The sequence below is a fragment of the Gadus morhua genome, chromosome 8 (genome assembly GCF_902167405.1).
Source record: "Gadus morhua chromosome 8, gadMor3.0, whole genome shotgun sequence".
In the NCBI taxonomy this organism is placed as follows: Eukaryota; Metazoa; Chordata; class Actinopteri; order Gadiformes; family Gadidae; genus Gadus; species Gadus morhua.
In genome coordinates this window covers 11,108,474-11,130,688 of record NC_044055.1, presented here as the reverse complement: position 1 = coordinate 11,130,688, position 22,215 = coordinate 11,108,474, and the positions used below count along the sequence as shown (strand labels likewise).

The window sequence follows — 22,215 nt, the reverse complement described above, 5'->3', positions numbered from 1 at the left end:
GGGGGGAGTTTCTTCAGAAAGTGTCAACACACAAGACATATAAGCACCGTCAGCGCTGCGAATTTAAATTGATTTAACGTGACTGCATTCAACGGGTCGTTTATATGGTAATATTTACGATAACGTTTCTAAAGGGGGAGATGGATTTGGGAGAGTGCTTGAGGAACAAACGGGGGCGTACTCACTCAGTTGATGTCCGACATGTCAGCATGAGATCATCGTGGAGTTGGTGGTTCGAGCCCCCGGTGGAACCAAAACAGAAAATAATCACACGGAATTAAACGAACGATACGATGAATCAACCTCGAAGCCGTTTGGTCATAACTTTACTCGAGTACAAAAACACATCGTTAGGCTTCCTTCAACATCTAAGGTTAGGTTCAATACAATGTGAATTCATTGAGGCTGCTTATTCCCCGCATTTACTGTACGATGTGAAGGAGCCGCAAGAACGCTGTGTTAAACAAACGAGGCATTTCACCAAACGGTATACTTTACCTAGCTTCCTTCTGGCGGACTTAAGCCTCAAGACAGATCCAAGCAACACAACGCTACAAGTCGCTGTGACGGACGGAATCCCGACGTAGGGGTTGCCCGATTAGAAAGGACTTAACACCTGTGAGCGTCCACTTTGGCAGACCGGAGAGGGCATACACTTCAGAGAAGGAGCACATTCACCCCGCCCCAATTCGGTTTAAACTGCCCCCATGCGAACGCAATAACACGCCCACAAATAGGTCACGCTCGGAATAATCACACTGCCACCTTGTGGCCGTCTACGGGACATTGACTATGTGGCCTAACCACCAGAGGGCCTTATGAGCCTAGGGTTAGGAGTATTGCATATTGATGCTGCATAAATGATGCTACACGAAGTGTGCCTATCAAAAAAAACGGTGTACATAAAACTCAAACCATACAATGTATACAGAATTATCTAACACAGGGACTATAAAACTAGCATGCACATGTATTTTATTAGGCAGGTCTGTCATTTAGTACGTTTTAAATGCTAGCCATTTATATCTTCATAGCAATGCATTCATCATTTAATGCATTATGTTATGTCACTATAACGTTTATGTATTATAAACCTTCCAATAATCAAATACTTATTTAATAAAACATTTAAACTTTTTAATGATCAACATTTTTGATCATTAAAAAGAGAAACAGTTATGGCAATTATCATATTTTGATACCGCTGCAAGGAAACACAAATGCATGTCAGATACTTTTCACATTTAATGGGGTGACACATTAATGTCCCTTTATTATATAATAGATGGAGACCATAATATCTTCAGACCCTGGTGAAAAGCGGCACCTGTTGCATTCAAGTGAAAGGGAAACTATTTTCCCCAAAGTGTTCCGTCACACTCCTGAATCAATCAAACACAAAGTTATTTCAATAAACTTGTTTCTTTTTAATATTTCATAATGCAAGTAAAATTGCTTGGATGAAGCAAGTCATTTTACACTGTGCTACTAAAATATCCCACAATGACACTTAGGATTGACAGAGGTGATACAGACAAATGCTAACCCATGTGCACATTGGCAAGACCTTTTTTTACCCCTAGGTCCCAAACCTAAGCCTTTTGTCTACCTGAGATTCATTTCATTAAACCTATGCACAAGGTAATTCACATTACAGTGTATAGAAACAAACCTACGCTAGTATCTTCATACCCAGGGCATAATTCTATGCTACAGTACACCTTTCTTTTTTCTTTTTTGAAGTAGCACATTCTCAGAGACTGCCTAAAGCAATTCTACAGCTACAGTTTATTTTGTTGAACTACCATAATTATTTTTATAAAATAAATGTAGGAATGAAAGTAGCTCTACTCTAAAGACTTTTGTTTTACAAATGAGTATTTACTCATCATAAACCTAATATATCATAATTTTTCTCAGTATTGCTCTTGCTACATTGAAAAAATATAAAAAAGTCTTGATATTTGAGCTTGCAGTGTGGTATTTATAAAGAGCCTTGCTCAAGAGTGTCCATGGCTATGTGTCAATAGTCCTTTTGCCCCGTTGTACTCCCTCCTGGCCGTTCTCTCAATAGCAGCGGATACGAGCCGGAGCGATCAGCATCCAGTATCCAGAAGAGTCAAGACAAGACGTCAGCGGCCGTTCCAGTGGCCTGACTGCCCCTTCTCCATCCCTCTAGGACTCCACGGAGGAACCGGCCTCGGCCGGCTCCTCCTCTACCTGAGTGCCGCCCACGTCCTCCGCGGTTGTCCCTGCTGCCGCCGCCCCCTCCCGGTCAAAGGTCGACAAGGAGGTGTCGGTGTCGGAGGCCTCGAAGGACTCCCCCCCCAGGTCGCTCAGCTTGATGTAGCCCTTGCTGTTGGAGCTCTCCAGCCGGGGGCAGCTGAAGCGCCTGCCTCCCCGGTCGCCTTGACGACAGGCCGAGGCGGAGAAGCTGCAGCGCCGCACCGGCCGTGGCTGATCGGGCAGCGAGTTGAGTGACAGTCGCGACCCCGTCGCCCTGGCAACCGGCGACGGAGGGGACAGCTGCGTCTGAGTCCACGGCTGCTCGGCGGCGGCGGCCGCTTTCGGCGTTCCCTGCGGATCGGCGTTCCCGGCGGGCGAGCGTCCTCCGTGCTCTGGGAGCGCCGGCGAGTCGGTGCCCGTCGGATCCTTTTCTTTGGTGTCTGCCCCGCCCCCGGCTCCGCCTCCCCCGCCCGCAACCGCGTCCTCCGAACGCCGTTCCCCCCCCGCCGCCGCCGCCTCGCTCGCCGCCCCCTCCACCTCGCGGTTGTTGAGCTTGATGACGGGCAGCGTGTGGGCGGTGATCGAGGCGGCCCCGATGGAGGCGGTCTCCCACTGAGGCGGCGCCGGCGCCGTCTGCTCGCCGCTGCCGCCGCTGTGGTCCCGGTAGATGCTGTACACCGTCTCCGTGAAGGTCTGCACGTCCCGGGACCAGCTGCGCGTCCGGCCCGCCAGCGAGGGCCGTCGGAGCGTCTCGTCGCTGCCCAGCTCCGACGGGACGCCCGGCCCTTCGGATGGCCAGGAGCCGCGGGAGTGGCCCCCTGCTCCTCCCCCTCCTCCTCCTCCAGCCCCTCCTCCTCCTCTACCCCCCCCACCTCCTCCCCCACTGCCGGGGCTGGCGCTGTAGAGCCCCGATGGGCCCGCGGCCGTCCCGGGGTCGGCGCTGCGGGACTGCGTGTAGTTGACCAGGCCGTTGAGCGGCGAGTACTCCTTGGAGCGCACGCTGTGCAGGTCGATGACCGTGGAGTAGATGTCCCGCAGGTTGATGATCTTGGTCTTCTTGTCGCGGTTCTCGTGGAGCACCGCGTTGGCGCAGATGAACAGGAAGATGCCGATGCCCATCACCAGAGGGCCGAACACCTTCAGGTTGTCCGAGTACAGGTAGCGGTCCAGGAAGTCGCACAGGAAGCCGCAGGAGTGCGACGGCTCCGGGGCGCTGACGTTCCCCTGGCTCTGGTTGAGCGACACCGCCTGGCCGTAGAGCTGCGGCGGACTGGTGGCGGTGGCGGCGGCGGCGGCGGCGGCGTTGGGGGTCGAGGTGGTGGTGGTGGTCGCCACCTCGGAGGACGTGGGCAGCGTTTTGGAGTAGCCCATGCGGTGGCCGCGGTGCATGCCGGTTCTCCGGCGCTCCTGGTACTCCTGGTGGTTGGGGCTGGGCCAGTAGCCCAGGATGGCCATGGAGATGCCCACCATGAGCACCATCACGCCCACCGCCGCCACAAGCCCCGCCGGGGAGCACAGGTTGAGCTTCCCCTTCACCACCACCACGTCGTTCTTCTTCTTCCTCTTCTTGGCTTTCTGCTTGCGCTTGTTCTCCGCGCGGTTCTTGGAGCGCAGGGAGTCCTGGCGCCGGTTCATGCGCAGCAGGCCGCCGGTGGCTATCATGGTTCCGATTGGACAGCGGGCGCGTCACTCAACCTGGAAGGGCAAACGGGGCGACAACACAACACACGTTCAGAGTGAGTTCTGTGTGTGCGAAACCTCGAGTTCAGGCGAGAAGACAAACATGAAATCTATCAAGGACATGAAGATAGGGTAAACCAGGCCGGGAAATAGGGTGGAATCTCTGCACTTGGAAAAATCAACAATCATTTTTATTTATTGATAATAATTGATTGTATCTGATGATAAAAGAAGCTTTTCAGGCAATCAGGGAAGCACCAGTTATGAATCAACAGTTAACATCCTAACCGCTCTTCTGTGTAGTAGTAGGAAAACTACTGCCTTTAAATAAATAGACGATAGTTGACAGTCAGGAACAAGGAGTGCTGTTTATATATCCAGCCTGTGCCAGCGCGATATCTGCCCATGAAAATATAATGTGTCCAGACAGCTGGCCAGCAGGCATGTTCCCTTCCACCTCTCTCTCTCTCCCTCTCGCTCTCTCTCATTCTCTCTCCATCACTCTCACTCGCTCTCCCTCTCTCTCTCTTTCTCTCTTTCTATCACTCTCACTCTCTCTCTAACACATCTTTTCTGCTGCTGTTCTTCCTCTCTCTCCGCCTCTCTCTCACTCACTTACTCACTCTCTCACACATATTTCCTTCTGCTATTCCTCCTCTCTCTCTCTCTCTCTCTCTCTCTCTCTCTCTCTCTCTCTCTCTCTCTCTCTCTCTCTCTCTCTCTCTCTCTCTCTCTCTCTCTCTCTCTCTCTCTCTCTCTCTCTCTCTCTCTCTCTCTCTCTCTCTCTCTCTCTCCTCCTCCTTCCTCTCTTTCTACCTTTATCTCTCATTCTACACAACTTCCAGCTTCCGTCTCTTGCCCTGACTCCATCTTCGCCGCCCTCTGAACAAACCCTGGCTAACCTTTGGCCACAGCGTCTCAGGGCTCGGGCGGGCGACGCGGGGAACGTGATCTGGAGCAAACAGCAGCCCTGGGAGTTAGATTGTTTACACACAGACGTACTCACTCCATCTCTCTCTGCAACCTCCTGCTAGATGGGGGTTGTGGGGTTGGGGGGGGCGGGGGGTGTGGGGTCTTTGTGACCGATGCCGCCATAACGCTGATTACGATGATCTTGAACGGCTTACACCCAGCGGTGATTACACGCGTCCAGCTGATGAGTTTTATCCACATGGGGTGAATATTAATTTGCGAATAAATCGGCTTAATTAGGCTTTCCCCCCCACCCCCTCTAACACACATGCAGACGCACGCAGTCATGCGCACACGCACACGCACACGCACACACACACACACACACACACACACACACACACACACACACACATAAACACACGCACTCCTACATTGAATCAGCTGTTAGGAAGGTATTTAATTTGAGTAATCACGCCTAATTATGTATGACTTAGGGCTTGGATTCATGAATAACTTATTCCACAGATATATTTCCCAGGCAGCGATTAGGTGAGGACATTTCTCAAGGAAATGTTTTGCACACCTGGGTCCACAAGGCTGGCAGTCCTGAGAAACCACCAAGGTGCTCCACTGCTCGTGTACCTTTCGATATATGGATTCTTGATATCGATTCAGGTTCCCACGACACATCTCAAGCACGGTGGCATGATCACATGACCTTTCAGAAGGTACCAGGCAGGCCTATATCAGGTCTACTTACATCAGGTCCTGGCTCTACAATAGACCGCGTAGCTCTGCGTATCCCCATACCGATGCTACTTCAGTGGGGCTTCGTGGGCAACCTGCACTAAAAGTGATAATGCGTGGGAAGCCCAACTATGTTTAGGACAAGAGGCTGAAGAGCTGGAGACCTGAAAGGTAGGTGTGGGCAACCACGGCTTGGCCCCTCTCCGTGGTGCTGAACGCAGGGTGCCAATACCTGGGTTTGGTGTTTGCTGATAAAGGCCCTATGTCAGCAAAGAGGGAAATAAAGAGGCCTCTTGTTCTGTATTACACGGTAGGACATAATACCGGTCAATGTTGCGTGAGTAATGGCTTGTTGATATTGCCACGCATCTGCTTCCTCGCCTGTTGGAGATGTGTTGTGTGGGAGAGGGGAAACACACACACACGCACACACACACACACACACACACACATGCGCAAACATATGTTGTTGAAGAGGAAAGGTTCCCTGAAGATGTCCAGACCCACTGCAAGACATGTGTCTCCAGTACAAACCAAAACACTGTGTATTTGCTCTTACTTGGTAGAGGCACATGACAAACACCCAGACGGCTTACTTGGCCTGACGAAGCCCATGCTTCCATGGCTGATAGGCCTTCATCAATTACCTCAGCGCTCGTCTCTTGTGACTACATTGAGACAGTCAGCATCATTTATTTGATATTTACCGCCATAACCGACTGAATGAATTTCGTGGCAGCGACCGAACCATTAAAAAAAAAGTTTTACTAACGTTAGTCTTTAAAACGAACGGTTGGTTTGGTGTGGAAGCCGTAAAACCTGTAACGACAACTCCTTGCGTTTGGCATGGAGTTGATGCCAGTCCAAAGCCTGAAGACTATTTAAACAATTCTCATAGATCCATTTTAAATCAAAAAAAATGTTATCCAGAAATCCAGAAACGAATTCGCACAGCAGACGTCGTGCAGTGTTATAACCCCTATCCAACGCCCTATCCCCATCAATTTGTATTTTATAAAACAATAAACACCTTCCCACGCCGGATGTGTTATGTTGTTATGTTTGTTATCCTAAAGCTGCAAAAAAAGCAACACCGACATTCACAATATCTATGCCTGTCTATGGAAGATCGTATAGCCTCATACGAGATACACAGGCTAATAATCTATTCAACAAAAGATACCCGTTTGATCGGCATCACGGAATTGTACATTGCAACTCTTGGCGGCGACTGCGGTCGTAACGGATGTGTTCGTGATGTGATAAAAAAGGACAGATAAACATAAGCGTTCTCACCAGAAAGGGTTCCGTGATTATTCCGCATCTTGAAAACGCGCACGCTGGCTGTTGTGCTGCAACTGGTTCGGCTGTGCACCGCGCGGTGCGCCACTTTGGTGCCCAAACTGAACTGGAAGAGTGCGGCTTGCAGTGAACCGTGTGCTGGCTGTGGAGCCGGGGGGCGGGGTCGTGGAGGGGGTGGGGGGAGGAGGTGGCATCGGGCGTGAGGAGGATAATCGTCGGACACCGTGCAAATGTAATCTGTAATCTAGTTTAAGTGATATGCTGCGTAATTTATTTAGAGATTAGATGTGATGAACATGTTGACGATGCTTTAATTTTGTGTCGTCTTAAAGGCATTGCTGTATGAGACGTTTTAGGGGGGAAAGGTATGGCTAAAATGGAGATTTCTGTTTTCACTGCTGACTAGCGCTAGGGACCAAACAGGCTTAGTATAAAAGTGACTATCTTAAATCGGTGTGTAGCCTGTAGGGAACTTTGTAATTAAAAATATGTGAGATAAAGAAAAAAACATAGGGATTGTATCAGGGAATGAACCAACAGCATCTGCAACAGAGAAAACTGGCCTTTTACTAATTACTTTAAAGTATATATTTTTATAAATATTGATTGTGTGTATATTCCATATATACACACACACACACACACACACACACACACACACACACACACACACACACACACACACACACACACACACACACACACACACACACACACACACACACACACACACACACACACACACAGACCAGTAGAGACACCACTACATATAGCAATCGAGGCACCAATACATGTACCAGTAGAGACACCAATAGAGACACCAGTAGAGACACCAATAGAGACACCAGATGAAACACCCCTAGGGATACCAGTTCCCTAGCGTGTCTCTTTACAATTAGAGACACCAATACATATACCAGTAAAGTCACTGATTCCAGTCGACACGATAGAGACACCAGTCGAGACACTAGTAGACACACCAGTAGAGATACCAGTCGCAACACCAGTTGAGACACCAGTAGAGGCACCAGCAGACATACAAGTAGATACTAGTAGAGACACCATTGACACAAGCTTCTGAAGCAAGGATAAAGGAAATCGGGGGAGAAATACAAAGTCTCAGGCTCTGCAGGCTCCAGAGAGTTGACTGTGAATTGATGACCCAGAAATGGTGGTTTGTTTATGGCATAAATTACTTGGCTGGAACAAGGAAGACTCCAGCAAGTGTGAGAGTGTGTGTGCGTGTGCGTGTGCGTGTGTGTGTGTGTGCATGTTTTAGGCGGATGGACCAGACAGACACACGCACACACACACACACACAGACACAGACACAGACACACACACGCACGCATGCAGACACAGACACAGACACACACATACACAGCGACACACACAGCTACACACACACAAACCCCCACACACACACACACACACACACACACACACACACACACACACACACACACACACACTTAGCTGATGCTTAGCTGGGCTGTCTTTAATCTGTGGTGGTGTTAGCGCAGAGCGACCACTACAGGGTCGTGCCTATAGAGCAATGACTATATCAGATGCTGGGTGAGGCCACAGCAGAGTGCACTGTGAAGCAGCCTTACTGCAGGCTGTACATGCCTCTTGGCGCAGTGGTTAGCCAGCACTTTACATTGGGTGTGTATCTTCGGATGCAAACACCATTTGAGGAAGGGGAAAAAGAGAGCATTTCGACCACATCCTAGATCCTCTGAGAAAGTCGATACCACCACAACACAGACCTAATCTCAACACATATGTTGAGTGTTCTCTATCTCTGTTATGCAACCAGCAAGACATGGTGTGTGCGTGTGTGTGTGTTTATGTGTGTGTGTGTGTGTGTGTCTGAATGTGTTTGAGTGTGATTGTGTGTTTGTGTCTCTGTGTTTGTGTGCGTATGTGTGTGTTTGAGTGTGTTTGTGTGTGTGTGTGTGTGTGTGTGTGTGTGTGTTTGAGTGTGTGTGTGTGTGTGTCTGTGTGTGTGTCTGGTCCTATGAATGTAAATAGATGTTAGCCCGGTTGGCGTGAGTGTGCACACAATGCACTTGGCGTGTTGCATGGTGTGTTTCTGTGTGTATTGTGTCTTTGGGTCCAGGGTTCTGTTGACTTAGCATCCTCAGGTTTTATACGATTACTTTATGCTGGCTAGGCTCTGCGTTCGTACATATCCCGGGCAGTAACGCAGAGCATACTGTGCCATGGTATGCACTGTTTAACCGAGCGGTTCCTGACATTCCATCTTACTGGAAGACTCAGACACAGCCCTTCTGATGATGATGAGTAATGGAGAGGCTGACATCAGCCCCTCCCCTTGACAAGGAAGTCACTCTGGAAGAACGCAGTTCGGTTTTTCGAAATCCTCATCCTCATCCTCATCATCCTCATCATCATCGTAGTCATTGCCCTCATCATCATCCTCCTCATCATCGTTATCATTATCAGCATCATCATCGTCATCCTCATTATCATGAGTATCATCATCATCAGCATCATCATGCACTTTGTCATGCATTCTATCCAAGAATCCAGTGGTTTCTGATGTATTCAGCATCAACAACCACGACCACAACATCAACCACCACAATGGGGTCCACTCCTCCATTGACTTGAATGATGAAACCCTCTGTCTATCTAAGCACATGCGCTCTCTTAGCGATTAGCTCCTGCATCGCTCTGCTCTGTAATTCACACCCAGCTCCAGCCCCTCTGCTGCCTTCCAAATGAGGCCCGGGACCCCCCCCGCACGCCCGCACGTCGTCTTTTCAGGGAAATTGGCAAACGTGTTTCTGCAGCAAAGGCTTGCCAGCACCCGCTTCCCGCCTTAATGAAGTCAATGTATTGACCAGGACGGAAAGTGTGAAATGAATCTGTGATTCCAAATGAGAGATTCTACAGGGTCCTCATGTGCAGAGGCTGTTGGTGTCTGGGGGGACGCTGCACTGATGTGTGACGGAGGGATCGTGGAGTGTGTGTGTATTTGTGTCGGTGTGTGTGCGTGTGCGTGCGTGCGTGCGTGCGTGCGTGTGTGTGTGTGTGAAGTGCTAGGGGAGAAAAAGGTTGTAAAGTGAGTGCTGTGAATGACTTACATATAAGAACATTAAGTGTGCATGTGCTAATGTGTCCGCGACTGTGGTTTGCGTGTATATTTTTATGTGTGTGTGCATGTGTGTGCTTGCTTGTGTGTGTGTGTGTCTGCGTGTGAATGTGTGTGGTTGTGTGCGTTTTGTGTGTGTGTGTATATGTGTGAATCTGAGTAACCCACATTCACAAGAGCTCAAGGCACGAGGGCTGCAAAAGTGTTACAAAAAGCAGACTTCCCCCCCCCCCCCCACCCACCCCGCATTCCCCCCACCACATACCCCTCTTCCCCCACCGCCGCTTCCTCCTTTCTCCTTAGAAATGCCCCCCTTAACCCTTCTACATAGTTAATCATTCATTATCAAGACGTACGCAGGTAATTACGCTCAGCATAGGGCTCATAGTGATGAATTAGCCATCGGCCCACCGTTCAGACTGTAATGTTACACTCTTAAAGGAAACACAGGTTTACACACACACACACACACACACACACACACACACACACACACACACACACACACACACACACACACAGGTGCAAAAGCACACACACACACAGACACACACTCAAATGCGCAAAATCACACACAGACAGACACACACACATGTACAAAGGCACACATGAAAACACACACACACACACACACACATAAACACACATATACACACACACACACATGTAAAAGCACACACAGACAGACAGACAGACACGCAAAAGCAGACACATTCACACACCAAAGGAACCACACACATAACCACGTGCACATTTATACACATGGAGAAAATAGGAGAGAGGAGACCAAAGGGGAAAGAGAGAGAGAGAGACAGAGAGAGAGAGAGAGAGAGAGAGAGAGAGAGGAGAAAAGGGGTAAGGAAGGACGATATGAGCAACAGAGGATTGATGGAGATATTAAACCATGGAGAGAAATGCGAGAGAGAATACGAGAGAGTGTAGGAGGAGGAAACGTAGTGAGAATGGGGGAATGCGGGGAGAGGAGAGAGAGGAGAGAGAGGAGCGAGAGGAGAGAGCGCATGAGCGAGAGAGCCAAGGATAGAACATGAGGGGAAGGCTTCACTCTTAGCCTCGTAGCCCCCCATAATCCTCTGGCTTTCATCTTGTGTGGAATGAAACGACAGCAGCATCAATTCAATTCCATTCAATTCAATTCAATTCATTTAATTTTCTTTTCACAATGCCAATCTTTCATTCGCTCTCTATCGCGAACCACCTGACCTGCACACATGACTGATGGAGATTCTGCTCTGCAGTTATTTTGGAGCTAGAACAGATATAGTTCTTCTGGCCCGGTTATCAACACACAATTTGAAGCTCCGCTGAAGCTTTGCTCATCTGTTACATGCACACACACACATATATATATATATATATATATATATATATATATATATAAGGCGCCCGTTAAGGCCGGCCAAGAATACTCTATCTTCAAAAGTACACGAAAACAAACCCAAAACAAACATATTTTTCTAGTTGATGTAACAAGCCCACAGCTGCCTTCCGCACCGTAACCCTGATAAAATGGGGCTGCAAACAAATTTAAAATGCCTTTGGTGTAGTCGGCAACAGCAATGTCTCACCCGCTCTCACAGGAATCCACACCGATGTCTCCCACATCTTTTTGTCTGGGTTGGATAATACAGAGACCTTGTTGTTAACAGCTTATTAACGAGGAATTAACTGCTGTTCTCCTTCCAAACGTTAACCCTGCCAGGAGCTGTTCCGGGAGACAGAACCATGTTGTGTGTCTGCTGAAATTGGTTATAATTGCATTTGATTTGACTTTGATGTGGATGTTGTATTGCATTGGGTTGCATTGCAGCTCTGCTCTAGAGAGTTCAGTGGTGGTGACTCACACCCAAACTATCCATCAGCATGGATGGCTGGATGGATGGATGGACGTACGTACGGACGGACGACTGCAGGGCCAAGGGGTTACTGGCCGAATCCTCAGAGCAGCCAGTGGCGGTACAGCAGTGCATGTCCGTGTCATTGCAGCATGCTCTCCAAGCCCCTCGCCGCTTGTCAGACGTTCAGTAACGCTGGTTTAAACGCCGCCGAGCGACAGAGCCAGCCTGCCTTCCAATGCCTCAATGTCCTTTTTTCTCTCCCCTCCTCCTGCATGCGGCTGTAAGGCTGCAGCGGGCTTAACCGGAGATGTGGGATTTCCCTCGGTTCGGCACATTGGGTTTAAGGATCAACCTGATCCCTCTTCTCCTTCAGCTGACCCGGAGAGCCGAACTCTGTGTTGCTGCGGTAATTGCTGTGGATGCCCCTTGAGGCTCCGCATGTGTAGTGGAGATTAAAGCTGCACGGTGAAACGTTCACGCCACCGGAGCCAATACATTTGTCTCAAGGTGATTTGAAGTGCGGTGAGTGTCTGAAGAGTTTAGGACGCATCCACCCAAGGGTCAATCGATATGGAGATTTTTCTCGGCCCGGTTCAGTTTTGGGTTGTTGGAGAACGTTTGGTGGTGATAAAAATGGGGAATTTGCAAGTCTTGTCACAGAGTATGTTTTCGTTAGGGGTGGAGAGGAAATTGATTTGAGTAGACTGTCCGGGTTAAAGAAAGCTTTTAAATGACGTTGCTCATCATGGTTTGTAACAAATGGCATGTTAACTGAGTCGAAGTTACTTAGTGAAGATAGAAAAAATAAAAATAAACTAAGAACATTGACTTTGATGCGACATTAATATCAAATGCAGAACAGCTGAGGGCATTTAAGGTCTAAGAAGGGAATGATGTCTCAATGAAACATTTAGAAACAGACGCTAACGTCTCCATTATTGAAGTTGTACATTTCTTCTGCCTTCTGCCTAACTACAACACTGAGAGGCACGAGGTATAGACATCTGTCTATTCCACCTGCTCTGTCTATTCCACCTGCTATGTTTCTTTTTTATAACTCAGATTCATTGCTATCACGCCTCGGATGCCCGATAAATTGAGGTTTCTTCAGTGCACAGACCAAAGCCCCAGGAGTATTGATGTCTTGCAGGCACTCCAGGAACGTATGGATCTACCAAAGGATCTGCATGTGCATCACTTCCTGGAAATGATGTCAGGGTTATAGCCATGGAATTTCAATCATTGATTTTCAGTAAAAGATTATAATGTGTTATTATAAGGTAAAGCTTGACCTTTCCTACATGGAATCGGAAGTCTTCAGGATATTCTCATCTTAAAACAATGGCTATCAAAAAAAGGCAAAAGAAGAAGAAAAAAGAAGCCCTCTCATTTATAACAAAGTCCTCTATGGTTTGACAGGCTGACTGCTGCCCGGCCCGGCTGGGCATAGACAGTTAGCTATAGCAGACACCATCTTACAGCTGATGAATGGTCTCCGGCCCGCTCCGATCGCTGCTCCTGGTTCCTGCGGCTAATGAGTCGAGGATCCGCAGCTGTCCGGCGAACACATGAAGGTCGGGGAGACGTACTACGGCTGACGTATTCCTGGAGCCCGCGTGTGACCTCCAGGTATGGAAAGACCCACTGTGTCTCTGACACCGCTGTCCACCGGGAAACAGAGCGAAGCTCCACAGATATGGTCTCGGAACTATGGAGCCGGGTTGCCATAACGATAGCAGGGGGAGGGGGGGGGGGGGGGGGGGGTGAAGAGCAGCAGGTGAACACTTGTTCACAGCGGGAAGTATGTTCCCACAGGTGACCTTGTTTATTTCTCCTTGTTTTCTTTTCTGGGATCCACGCGGCCTGATGGATCGGAAGGCGACACGGCGTTCCAGACATAAATAGAGGCTCACTTTTCATCTGCTGGTGGTTTGGGCGCTAATGGGAAATCACAAGGGGGTGAAATAAGTAGGCTACACTCTGATGCAATGGTTCTCAACCGGCAGGTCGTGACCCACAAGAGGGTCCACAAGGATATTTTTTATAGTTGGTCACAGAGCAAATGCCAAACCTCAAGAAGCCCATGAATTACCTCATTTAATGTTAATTCATGTTTCAATGGGATACTGTTAAATTGAGCTCAGTCCCAAATGCTGCCGCTTTCTGTTCGTTCTACATGTTTAACAGCACATGAAGACAATGTTGGCAGTAGCGAACTCACTACTGCAATATTGGTAAATACATGTAGGGATTATCTTTAGGTTGTGACTCGATGACTAATGACAGACGTAGCTCCGGAGGCTCGAGCAGATGAAAGCCAAAGCTCTGACAGACGCCAGCATCACTGATGCTGCAGGAGCCAACCAAGTAGACTGGTGTAAACACATGTGATTTACGTAGATAGCATTTGTAGCCTCCTTCCTCCCATCTCATCTGAGACCCACTTCCAATGCATTTGGGGCATTGACATCCCCATCGTTTAACATCAGGCAGCGCTGGAGCTCGGCTAAGCCATGAAACGATGACTGCGGTGAACTCAGCGTAGTGTACAGTAGAGAGAGAGAGGCCGCCTTCCTCTTCTCCCCATCAAAATCTCCTCATGTATAATTAGTAGGGCGTGACGTCCAAAGGGGATGAAACCCTTTTTGATATCCTTACGATTCTTTTTCTGACTAAGCAGTGAAGGCCATGGGTTTGCTTCTTCTTGTAGGTTTTGCAGACGCCCGCACCGCAGAACCCTGGGATCGGAGTGAGGAGGCCAGCTTTGATCTCCCATCCAAGATAATATAGGTCATCACTTCAGGGAGAATAGAACAAAGAGCCAATGAGGCAGAAAACACCGTTCAACCCACCCCTGAGGAGGGCACACCAGGAGCAAACAGTCCCTCTCAGACCCCCCCGCACTGGCTGCTGATCTCTGGGCGTTGGGCCTCCCCCCGGTGTTGTTTAGCAGTGGGGGAAAGCGGGGATGGTTTCAATGTTTTGGTTCCTATTTTTTCTTTCAGTTTTATTTTCTGAATTGCGCAATATTGAACCTGTCCTTCCCTATTCTGCAGCCTCTCTGTGGAGCAGGCTGCATTCTTACTGGGTATCCATGGCAACTGATTCATAATGGTTAGGCGAAAACACCTTGGAAGAGGCTTCCTTTGTATCCGGGCCGCGGGGTCGGGACAGAGGCGGAGCATACGAGGGCGATGTGCGTCGACTTATGTAAACCGTATGGATCCGTATAGGAACCTTTAATCGACAGCCCCTGCTGACGCATCTCCCAGCCTCAGCGGGGAGAGTTACCTGAATGTCATCTGAATGTCAAGTCATTCACGGGACATGGATGCTAGTCTACCAGGGCCTGAGACACAGCACACGACCGCAACGCTGGCAGTAAACTGCGATACTGTTCAATCGGGATTTTTAAGATTCCATGTTGGCGAATTGCTGCTTTCACCATGAAGAGACACAAAGCAATAAAGAAGAATGATTCTATTGTCATAGCACTTACGATAATATACCCAGTGCTGTGCTAACATCTCCTATAGAGGCTCCTATTGTCTGCCTTATGTGTGTGTGTGTGTGTGTGTGTGAGTGTGAGCATGCGTGTATATGTGTACGTGTGTACACGTGAGCATGCATTCACATGTGTGCTGCTCTGTGTGTGTATGTGCGCACGTTCTTAAGTGTGTGTATATATGTGTGCGTGTGTACACGTGAGCGTGCATTCCCCTGTGTGTTTCTCCCTGTGTGTATGTGCGAGCGTTCTTTCGTGTGTGTATATATGTGTGTGCGTGTCCATTTTGAATGTGTGTGTAGCCGTGCGTGCGTGCGTGCGTGCGTGCGTGTATGAGTGTGTGTGTGTGTGTGAGTATGTACCAGTGGACGTTCCCCATTCAGGCCGGCCTGCAGCCAGGGGGGCCAAGCCCAGCCCCCACACCGCTGTCAGACAGGAGGACCCATCAGAGAGGAGGAGCCTCCGTGCACGCTCTCCAAGCTATCAGCCAATCAGGAGCACTGGGGGTCAAGGACACCTATGGGGTGGGGGGAGGAGGGGGTTCATCGCCATGGATACAGCAGCAGCAGTCACAAGGCATCATACCTGAGCGGTTGACCCGATGCTAAGGGGGTGCTAAGATACTGTGAACTTCAGCTAGTGAGGGGGGGATAGATTAGGTCTTACAATGACGTTTTCCCAAAAATAGGAGATTTGTGGTTTGTAGCTCAGTGTGAGAAACAGCATTGAAACACATGTTGGCTTGCACAGCACTAAGCACAAAACACACGTTCACCAAAGGTGGTGTGAAGTAAAAGGCGAGGAAACATGAAAGCAGGCGCGGGGTACGATCCCATACGGTGCTTATCTCACCGGCTCTATTTCAACACCCTGCTATCTGCGGCTGCTAGGCTAATATCAATAGACTCTTCACAGTTCCTATCCCAACTCTATTTTCAGTCGTATCAGGCTCATAGGTGTTATCGAGTTCTAGTGTTCAACGGGGGGAGAAATGGTTATTTGCAGTGTGAGGGAAGAATTAGGTTTGACATTATAAAAGGGGAAGGATTTCATATATTTTGGGGTGGATTTTATATATTTTTCTGAAAAAAGACCACAACGGTATGGAATTGTTATCCGAGCGTTTGAAAAACACTGGCGTGTTTCCCTTAGATGAAAAAGCACGCCAGCAGTTCCCATAATTAAGGCCAACGTTTCCATCCCTACATTAGAGAGAACTATGTCATGCGTGTAGCAGGGGGGTTTGATGTGGGTGATGGACCTCACACAACCTCCACTTTTGACTGTGTTTGATCTGGAACATCTTTGAGGTCATTCCTCCTTTCATATGCTAATGTATTAATCAACATTTTTTACAATGAGCCAAGCCTCTTCCCGGCTCCATCTCATTTGTGTCCTCGCGTAAATTAACCTTTACTGCAAAGATAAAAAAGAAAACGACAAAGCCCGGAAAATCCAACCGCTTGACTACAATTAGTTTCTAAGTGCAGCCAAGTTTCTGTGTTGAGGTGATGAAACAATGCAAGCCAGCAGCTTCATTGGATGAGAATGCATGTCGTAAAGAAGACACAGCCGTAAATGACAGCGGCGCGGTGGCCTTTATGTTCCCAGACAAACACATTAGCCGTACCGCCTCTATACGAGTCTTGAATAATTCAACAGCGCACCAAAAAAGGATGACTTAGGCGTATTTTATTGAAACGTATCATGCTCTATTTTGTTTTACATACTATTGATTATGTGCTTCCCCATACCAGTGATGTCTAGTGGTGGTGGTGGGGGGGGGTGGGGGGGGGGGAGAGAAAACAGAGACTAAAACCATCCATCTTAAACCATCTTAAGCCCCAAAGTTTTTCCCCAGCTAAATGTTGATAGGGCACATTGTTTGCAAGAAGCGTATCGTCAGCATGTTAACGGGGAGCCTGGCAGAGACAACAGGCGGCTCACCCCCGCCGTCGCAACGCAATATCTCTGTTTCGGCAAACAACATAAAATGAGGCTTCTTAAGGTTATTATGTGTTGCATAAAACCCCCGCATGACACGCTACTGCGGTGCGCCATCATCCGTTTTCTGCTGTTATGGCAGGAGCAAGCAGGGCAAGGAGACAAGGGAGACGGGGGGGGGGGTGACGAGAGGAAGAGAGGTGGGGGGAGGGGGGGTGTGGGGGAAGAGAAGAGGAGTCAGCAAAAGCAGGAAGGAGGAGAGGTGAGGGGAGGGGGAGGGAGGCAAGGGGAGGGCAGAATGCTGGCGAGAGATGGAGATGAAGAGTGACAGAAACAGAGAGGACTAGTGGAGCGGAATGGGAGAGAACGTGTGTGAGGCAGTGTTAAGGGAGGGAGCAAGAGAAAGCCATTTTAGACGGTCGAGGTGGATGCTGGCTGGATGAATTATACACACGGATTGCGATAGATAAGGCTTATAGATATGTACACTAATGAAAAGGTAATGTATAGTAATATGCACGTGTTGAGGTCCACCCTTTGCTTGAGGAGGGGGGGCTCTTGCAGCTGTCTTGCCGCCTCTCTGAAGCACTCTGGAGAGCACTGGAGCTCATCAAGACGATGACAGATCTACTCCGGTGTTTAAACTGGATTATGGACACTGTGCCGTGGAGGGGAGGTCTGGTGCGGGGTCCACTATTATGGTTTAGGCTTACAACGAACCCCCCCTCCACTAGCCTATCAAGCTCATGTTGACTATGGCTCTCAGTGTTTTGCCCTACAGAGGCTACAGTGAAACTTGAGTACAAATCCGGTATCTGTGGTTGTCGCAGGCCTTTAATAAATACCGTCCAATCTTTAAATTTGTCCTGAATGAAATTGTAATATTGTAATGACATCAAACATGTCTGTCTACCTACCTACATGGCTACCTTCACAAGGCTAGGCAGATCTATCGCTAAAGCTAGCGCGCTAGTCATGTGTTTTGTGGGAGTGGCTTTGGAGGGAGGTTCGGAATGGAGGGTGGAACTTTTTCATTCTGATACTTATTCAAAATCGAGCTTACTCTGGCTGGTTTTTGGAAACTGCATGCCCTAGCTTTAATAAACACAGATTCAATGAGGAATTTGATCCTTAAAAAAAAGTCACACCCAATATTTTCTAACCCACGAATCCAAAAAGGCAGATACCGCACTCTGCCTTTGTATTGCTATTTATAGCTGTAGGCCAGGGCTATTCAACCTCCTTAACAAATGGGCCGAAAAGGAAAACCACTGGGGGTTCATGGGCCACACCGAGTAAAACTACGTGAATGAATCGCTACAAATAAATCGTACTTAAAGTAGTGTTAACTTAATATATATAGTGCTACTACATGGAATAAACTTGTCAGATGCATTCCTTCCTTCTTCACTTTTAATCGTATCATTATAAAAGATTTTGTTCTCACATATTTTGGACACGTATTTAGAATTCAACAATGTTGTTTGAAACATCACAAAACAGAACTACTGTACATATGAGACATTTTGAGCCAGTGAGTCAGTGAGAAAGATTGGAATGCCTTGTTTGCCTTGGCTCATCCTGAGACACTCATGCAGCTTCTCATAGGTCATGGAGCAACGTGCCCTTGGCACCAGATTACCATAGAGATGGCATTCATATGAGAAAAGCTAGACTCACACATATCAGTTGAGCCAAACTTTGTCAGAATAAGTGATGCCAGTTCCTGATTGTGGGGTACTGATAGTATCACCGGCTACACACAGAAACCTGATTTGCATGCAACTATGTTTCTCCTTTATTTTATTTATTTTTTGCATGCAACCTCTTGCGGGCCAGAAAAAAATTAAGAGGGGCCGCATTTGGCCCACGGGCCGCTAGTTGAATAGGCCTGCTGTAGGCAATACAAAGCAGTACAACAGCAAAGTGAAGTAACTATTATTCAAATACAGATATCTTACTACCTTCTATTTGTTCTATTGATTTTATTTTGCTGTCTTTAAGTTTAAAAGGTTAAGGTTACAAGATTTAATAAGAAAACAGAAAACACCTCAGAACTATTAGGTTAGGTCGAGCAGCATGGACGCTTGAATTGTGTGCTCCCTAACGCCAACACAATAAACTCCATAAGAACTCGAAAATATAACAAAGGAAGATGCATAGTCGTCGATAATGAGCGGAGGATCAAAGACAGGAAAGAAGAAAAAAAATCCAGAAAGGTCAAGGCAAAGAAATAAGTCGTTCTGACAAGGAATTAGACGAGCTAACTGAACCTACAGCTATGGCCACAGCGCAAGCTAGCTTAGATAGCATTAGCAAGCAAATCTTAGCCATGCAAAAAGAGCTAAAAATTGACCTGAAAACTGTCAAAGACGACATCACCACTCAGTTTAAGGAGGACATTAACCAGAAACTTGTAAAAATACACGCAGACGTAGAAGAGCAAAAGATTTGCTCTTCTGCGTCTGCGTTTATTTTGGCTTATTGCGGCTTATCATTTAATGATAGCACTGAAGAAGTCGAGCGGTGGAGTACTGATGCAAAACGTGCATTGAAGGACATACTAAAGGAACAGAAAATAATGATGGATAAGCTAGATGACTTAGAATCGAGATCCAGGCGGAACAACCTGCGAATATACGGTTTTCCAGAAGATGCGGAGCTGAGAAGCGATTCGGTCGTGGCGTTTATTGACGCATGGTTAAAAGACGAGCTTTCAATTGAAACAGACCTCCAGATTCAACGAGCCCACCGAGCCCTGGCGCCGAAGCCGAAGAGAGGACAACCACCAAGGTCGATTGTCTTCAACTTTCAGCAGTTTAATGTGAAGGAGATGGTTTTGAAAGAGGCGTGGGGAAAGAAAACGGCAAAGCTCGGAGAAAGTAGGATTTATTTTGATCATGACTACTCTGTGAGGATGTTGCAACAACGCAAAGCGTACGCGAACGTGAAGAAAATTCAAAAGGGGGAAGGCATCCGCTTTCAGACACCCCTCAACAAGATGCGTATCCACTGGGCTAGTGGAATGATGACGTACAGCAGCGCGGAGGAAGCAGTTGGTGACATGAGGAGAAAAGGATTTGAAGTGGATGACGTCACCCATACCAGAGGCGCTACAGCCCGTGACAGGCTCCAGTCGAGGGGGCCGGTGCCTTGGACACGCGTCGGGAGAGAACGAGACCGTACCTCGCAGGCAGGCACACGAGCGAAAGGACGGCTGCAAGAATTCCAACACGAGGACAACAACGCGAGATGAATACCTGACCCTAAGTCTAGATGTGAATTACATATTCTTAAAGTTAAATACGGGTCAAAAAAAGAAAAGGGTTAGTGTTTAATTCGATGTGACCTAAAGGGATTTTGATATCAGACTTGTTGGCTCAGATTCACTTTCTGCAATAAACCCACCTTTCCCAAACAGAACATGAAAAGTTGAAAAGATTGTGATTTAAAAACACTTTCCATAGCTCCCATTCTAACACCCGCAAAAGAGGTGTTGCAATACTAATTCCTAATGCCACCAAATTTGAATATCAAAAAGAAATAAAAGATAAAGAGGGACGTTATATTATTGTAAAATGAACAAATGACCAAGCTATGGTAACATTGGTGAATATATATGCCCCACCTGAATGTGATAAACACTTCTTTAAATCCCTATTTGATCTGATTAGTGTGGATATGGAAGGTGTATGTATATGTGGAGGAGATCTCAATGTGATAATGAACTATGACCTAGACACAACTAGTCGCAAGAGAAATGGGAAACCTAACACAAAGGTAGTGAAAAATACATGGGAAGAAATGGGCTTTTTTGAAGTATGGAGGGAACTACATCCACTACAGTGAGACTTCAGTCATTATTCAGCAGCACGCTCCGTATACTCAAGAATTTACTCTTTTTTATGCAGAAGGAAGACAGGGATAGAATACAGCAATGTCAAATCTATTTAAAAATATATTTGAACTCCAGACAAAAAGACACAATATGGAGATTAAACATGGGAGTATTAAACAACAAACAGGTGGTCGACCAAATCAAAGCTGAAATACAGAAGTATTTAGAGGAGAATGATCATGACAAGACAGACCCAGCAATACTATAGGATGCTCTAAAAGCTGTCATACTAGGAAAATGAATTGCAATTACAAGTAAACTTAAAAAAGCAAAAGAAACTCAGTACAAATCTTTTTTAGCTGACCAGAAACAATTGGAACATAAGCATAAAGAGAAAACAGACAAAAAAATAGAACAACAAATGAAAGAGGTGAGAAACCAAATTAATAGAATACGACAACAGGAAATAGAGATAAAGGCTATGTATTTAAAACAAAATTACTATGAATTAGGACCTAAAGCTGCCAAATTATTGGTGAGAAGATTACGTAAGCAGCAGGCAGGGATTACAGTCAATAAACTATGTGATCCTAATACCAACCAAATTAAATATGAACCAAAATAAATTGAAAATATGTTCAGGGATTATTACAAAGATCTTTACACCCAAACACAACAAATCATAAGTATACAAAAAAATGTCTAGACTCCCTGGATCTGCCCTCTATAGGTAAAGTGCAAAATGAACGCATAACAGCAAAGATATCTACAGATGAAATCCAAAAGGCAATAAGAAAATTGAAATCAGACAAGTTAGTGACGGATTTCCATCTGAGTGGTACAAAAAACTTGAAAAAAAAGTCGCCAGTATTACTTAGAGCCTTTAATTGGACCATTACCAAAGATAACACTCCTCCCTAATGGAAGGAAGCAATAATTACAGTCATTCCCAAACCTCTAAAGTATAAAGAATGCTTCCAAAATTATAGACCAATATCAATTCATAATATAGATTACAAACTTTATACCACTATAATCTCAAACAGGTTCCAAACAATAGTATCAGATTTGATAGATGAGG

General features: G+C 47.1%; 1 protein-coding gene across 1 annotated transcript; it reads right to left on the bottom strand.

Annotated features, from left to right (window-relative positions):
• Positions 1 to 1,406: 1,406 nt before the first annotated feature.
• Positions 1,407 to 7,002, bottom strand: LOC115548252 (transmembrane protein 200C-like). The gene is made up of 3 exons (XM_030362724.1): positions 6,865 to 7,002; positions 3,120 to 3,921; positions 1,407 to 3,047 (listed from the first exon to the last, which is right to left on the bottom strand). Exons 2-3 carry the CDS (start codon positions 3,886 to 3,888, stop codon positions 2,176 to 2,178), a joined length of 1,641 nt encoding a protein of 546 aa, XP_030218584.1. The 5' UTR covers positions 3,889 to 3,921; positions 6,865 to 7,002; the 3' UTR covers positions 1,407 to 2,175.
• Between the last annotated feature and the right edge of the window lie 15,213 nt (positions 7,003 to 22,215).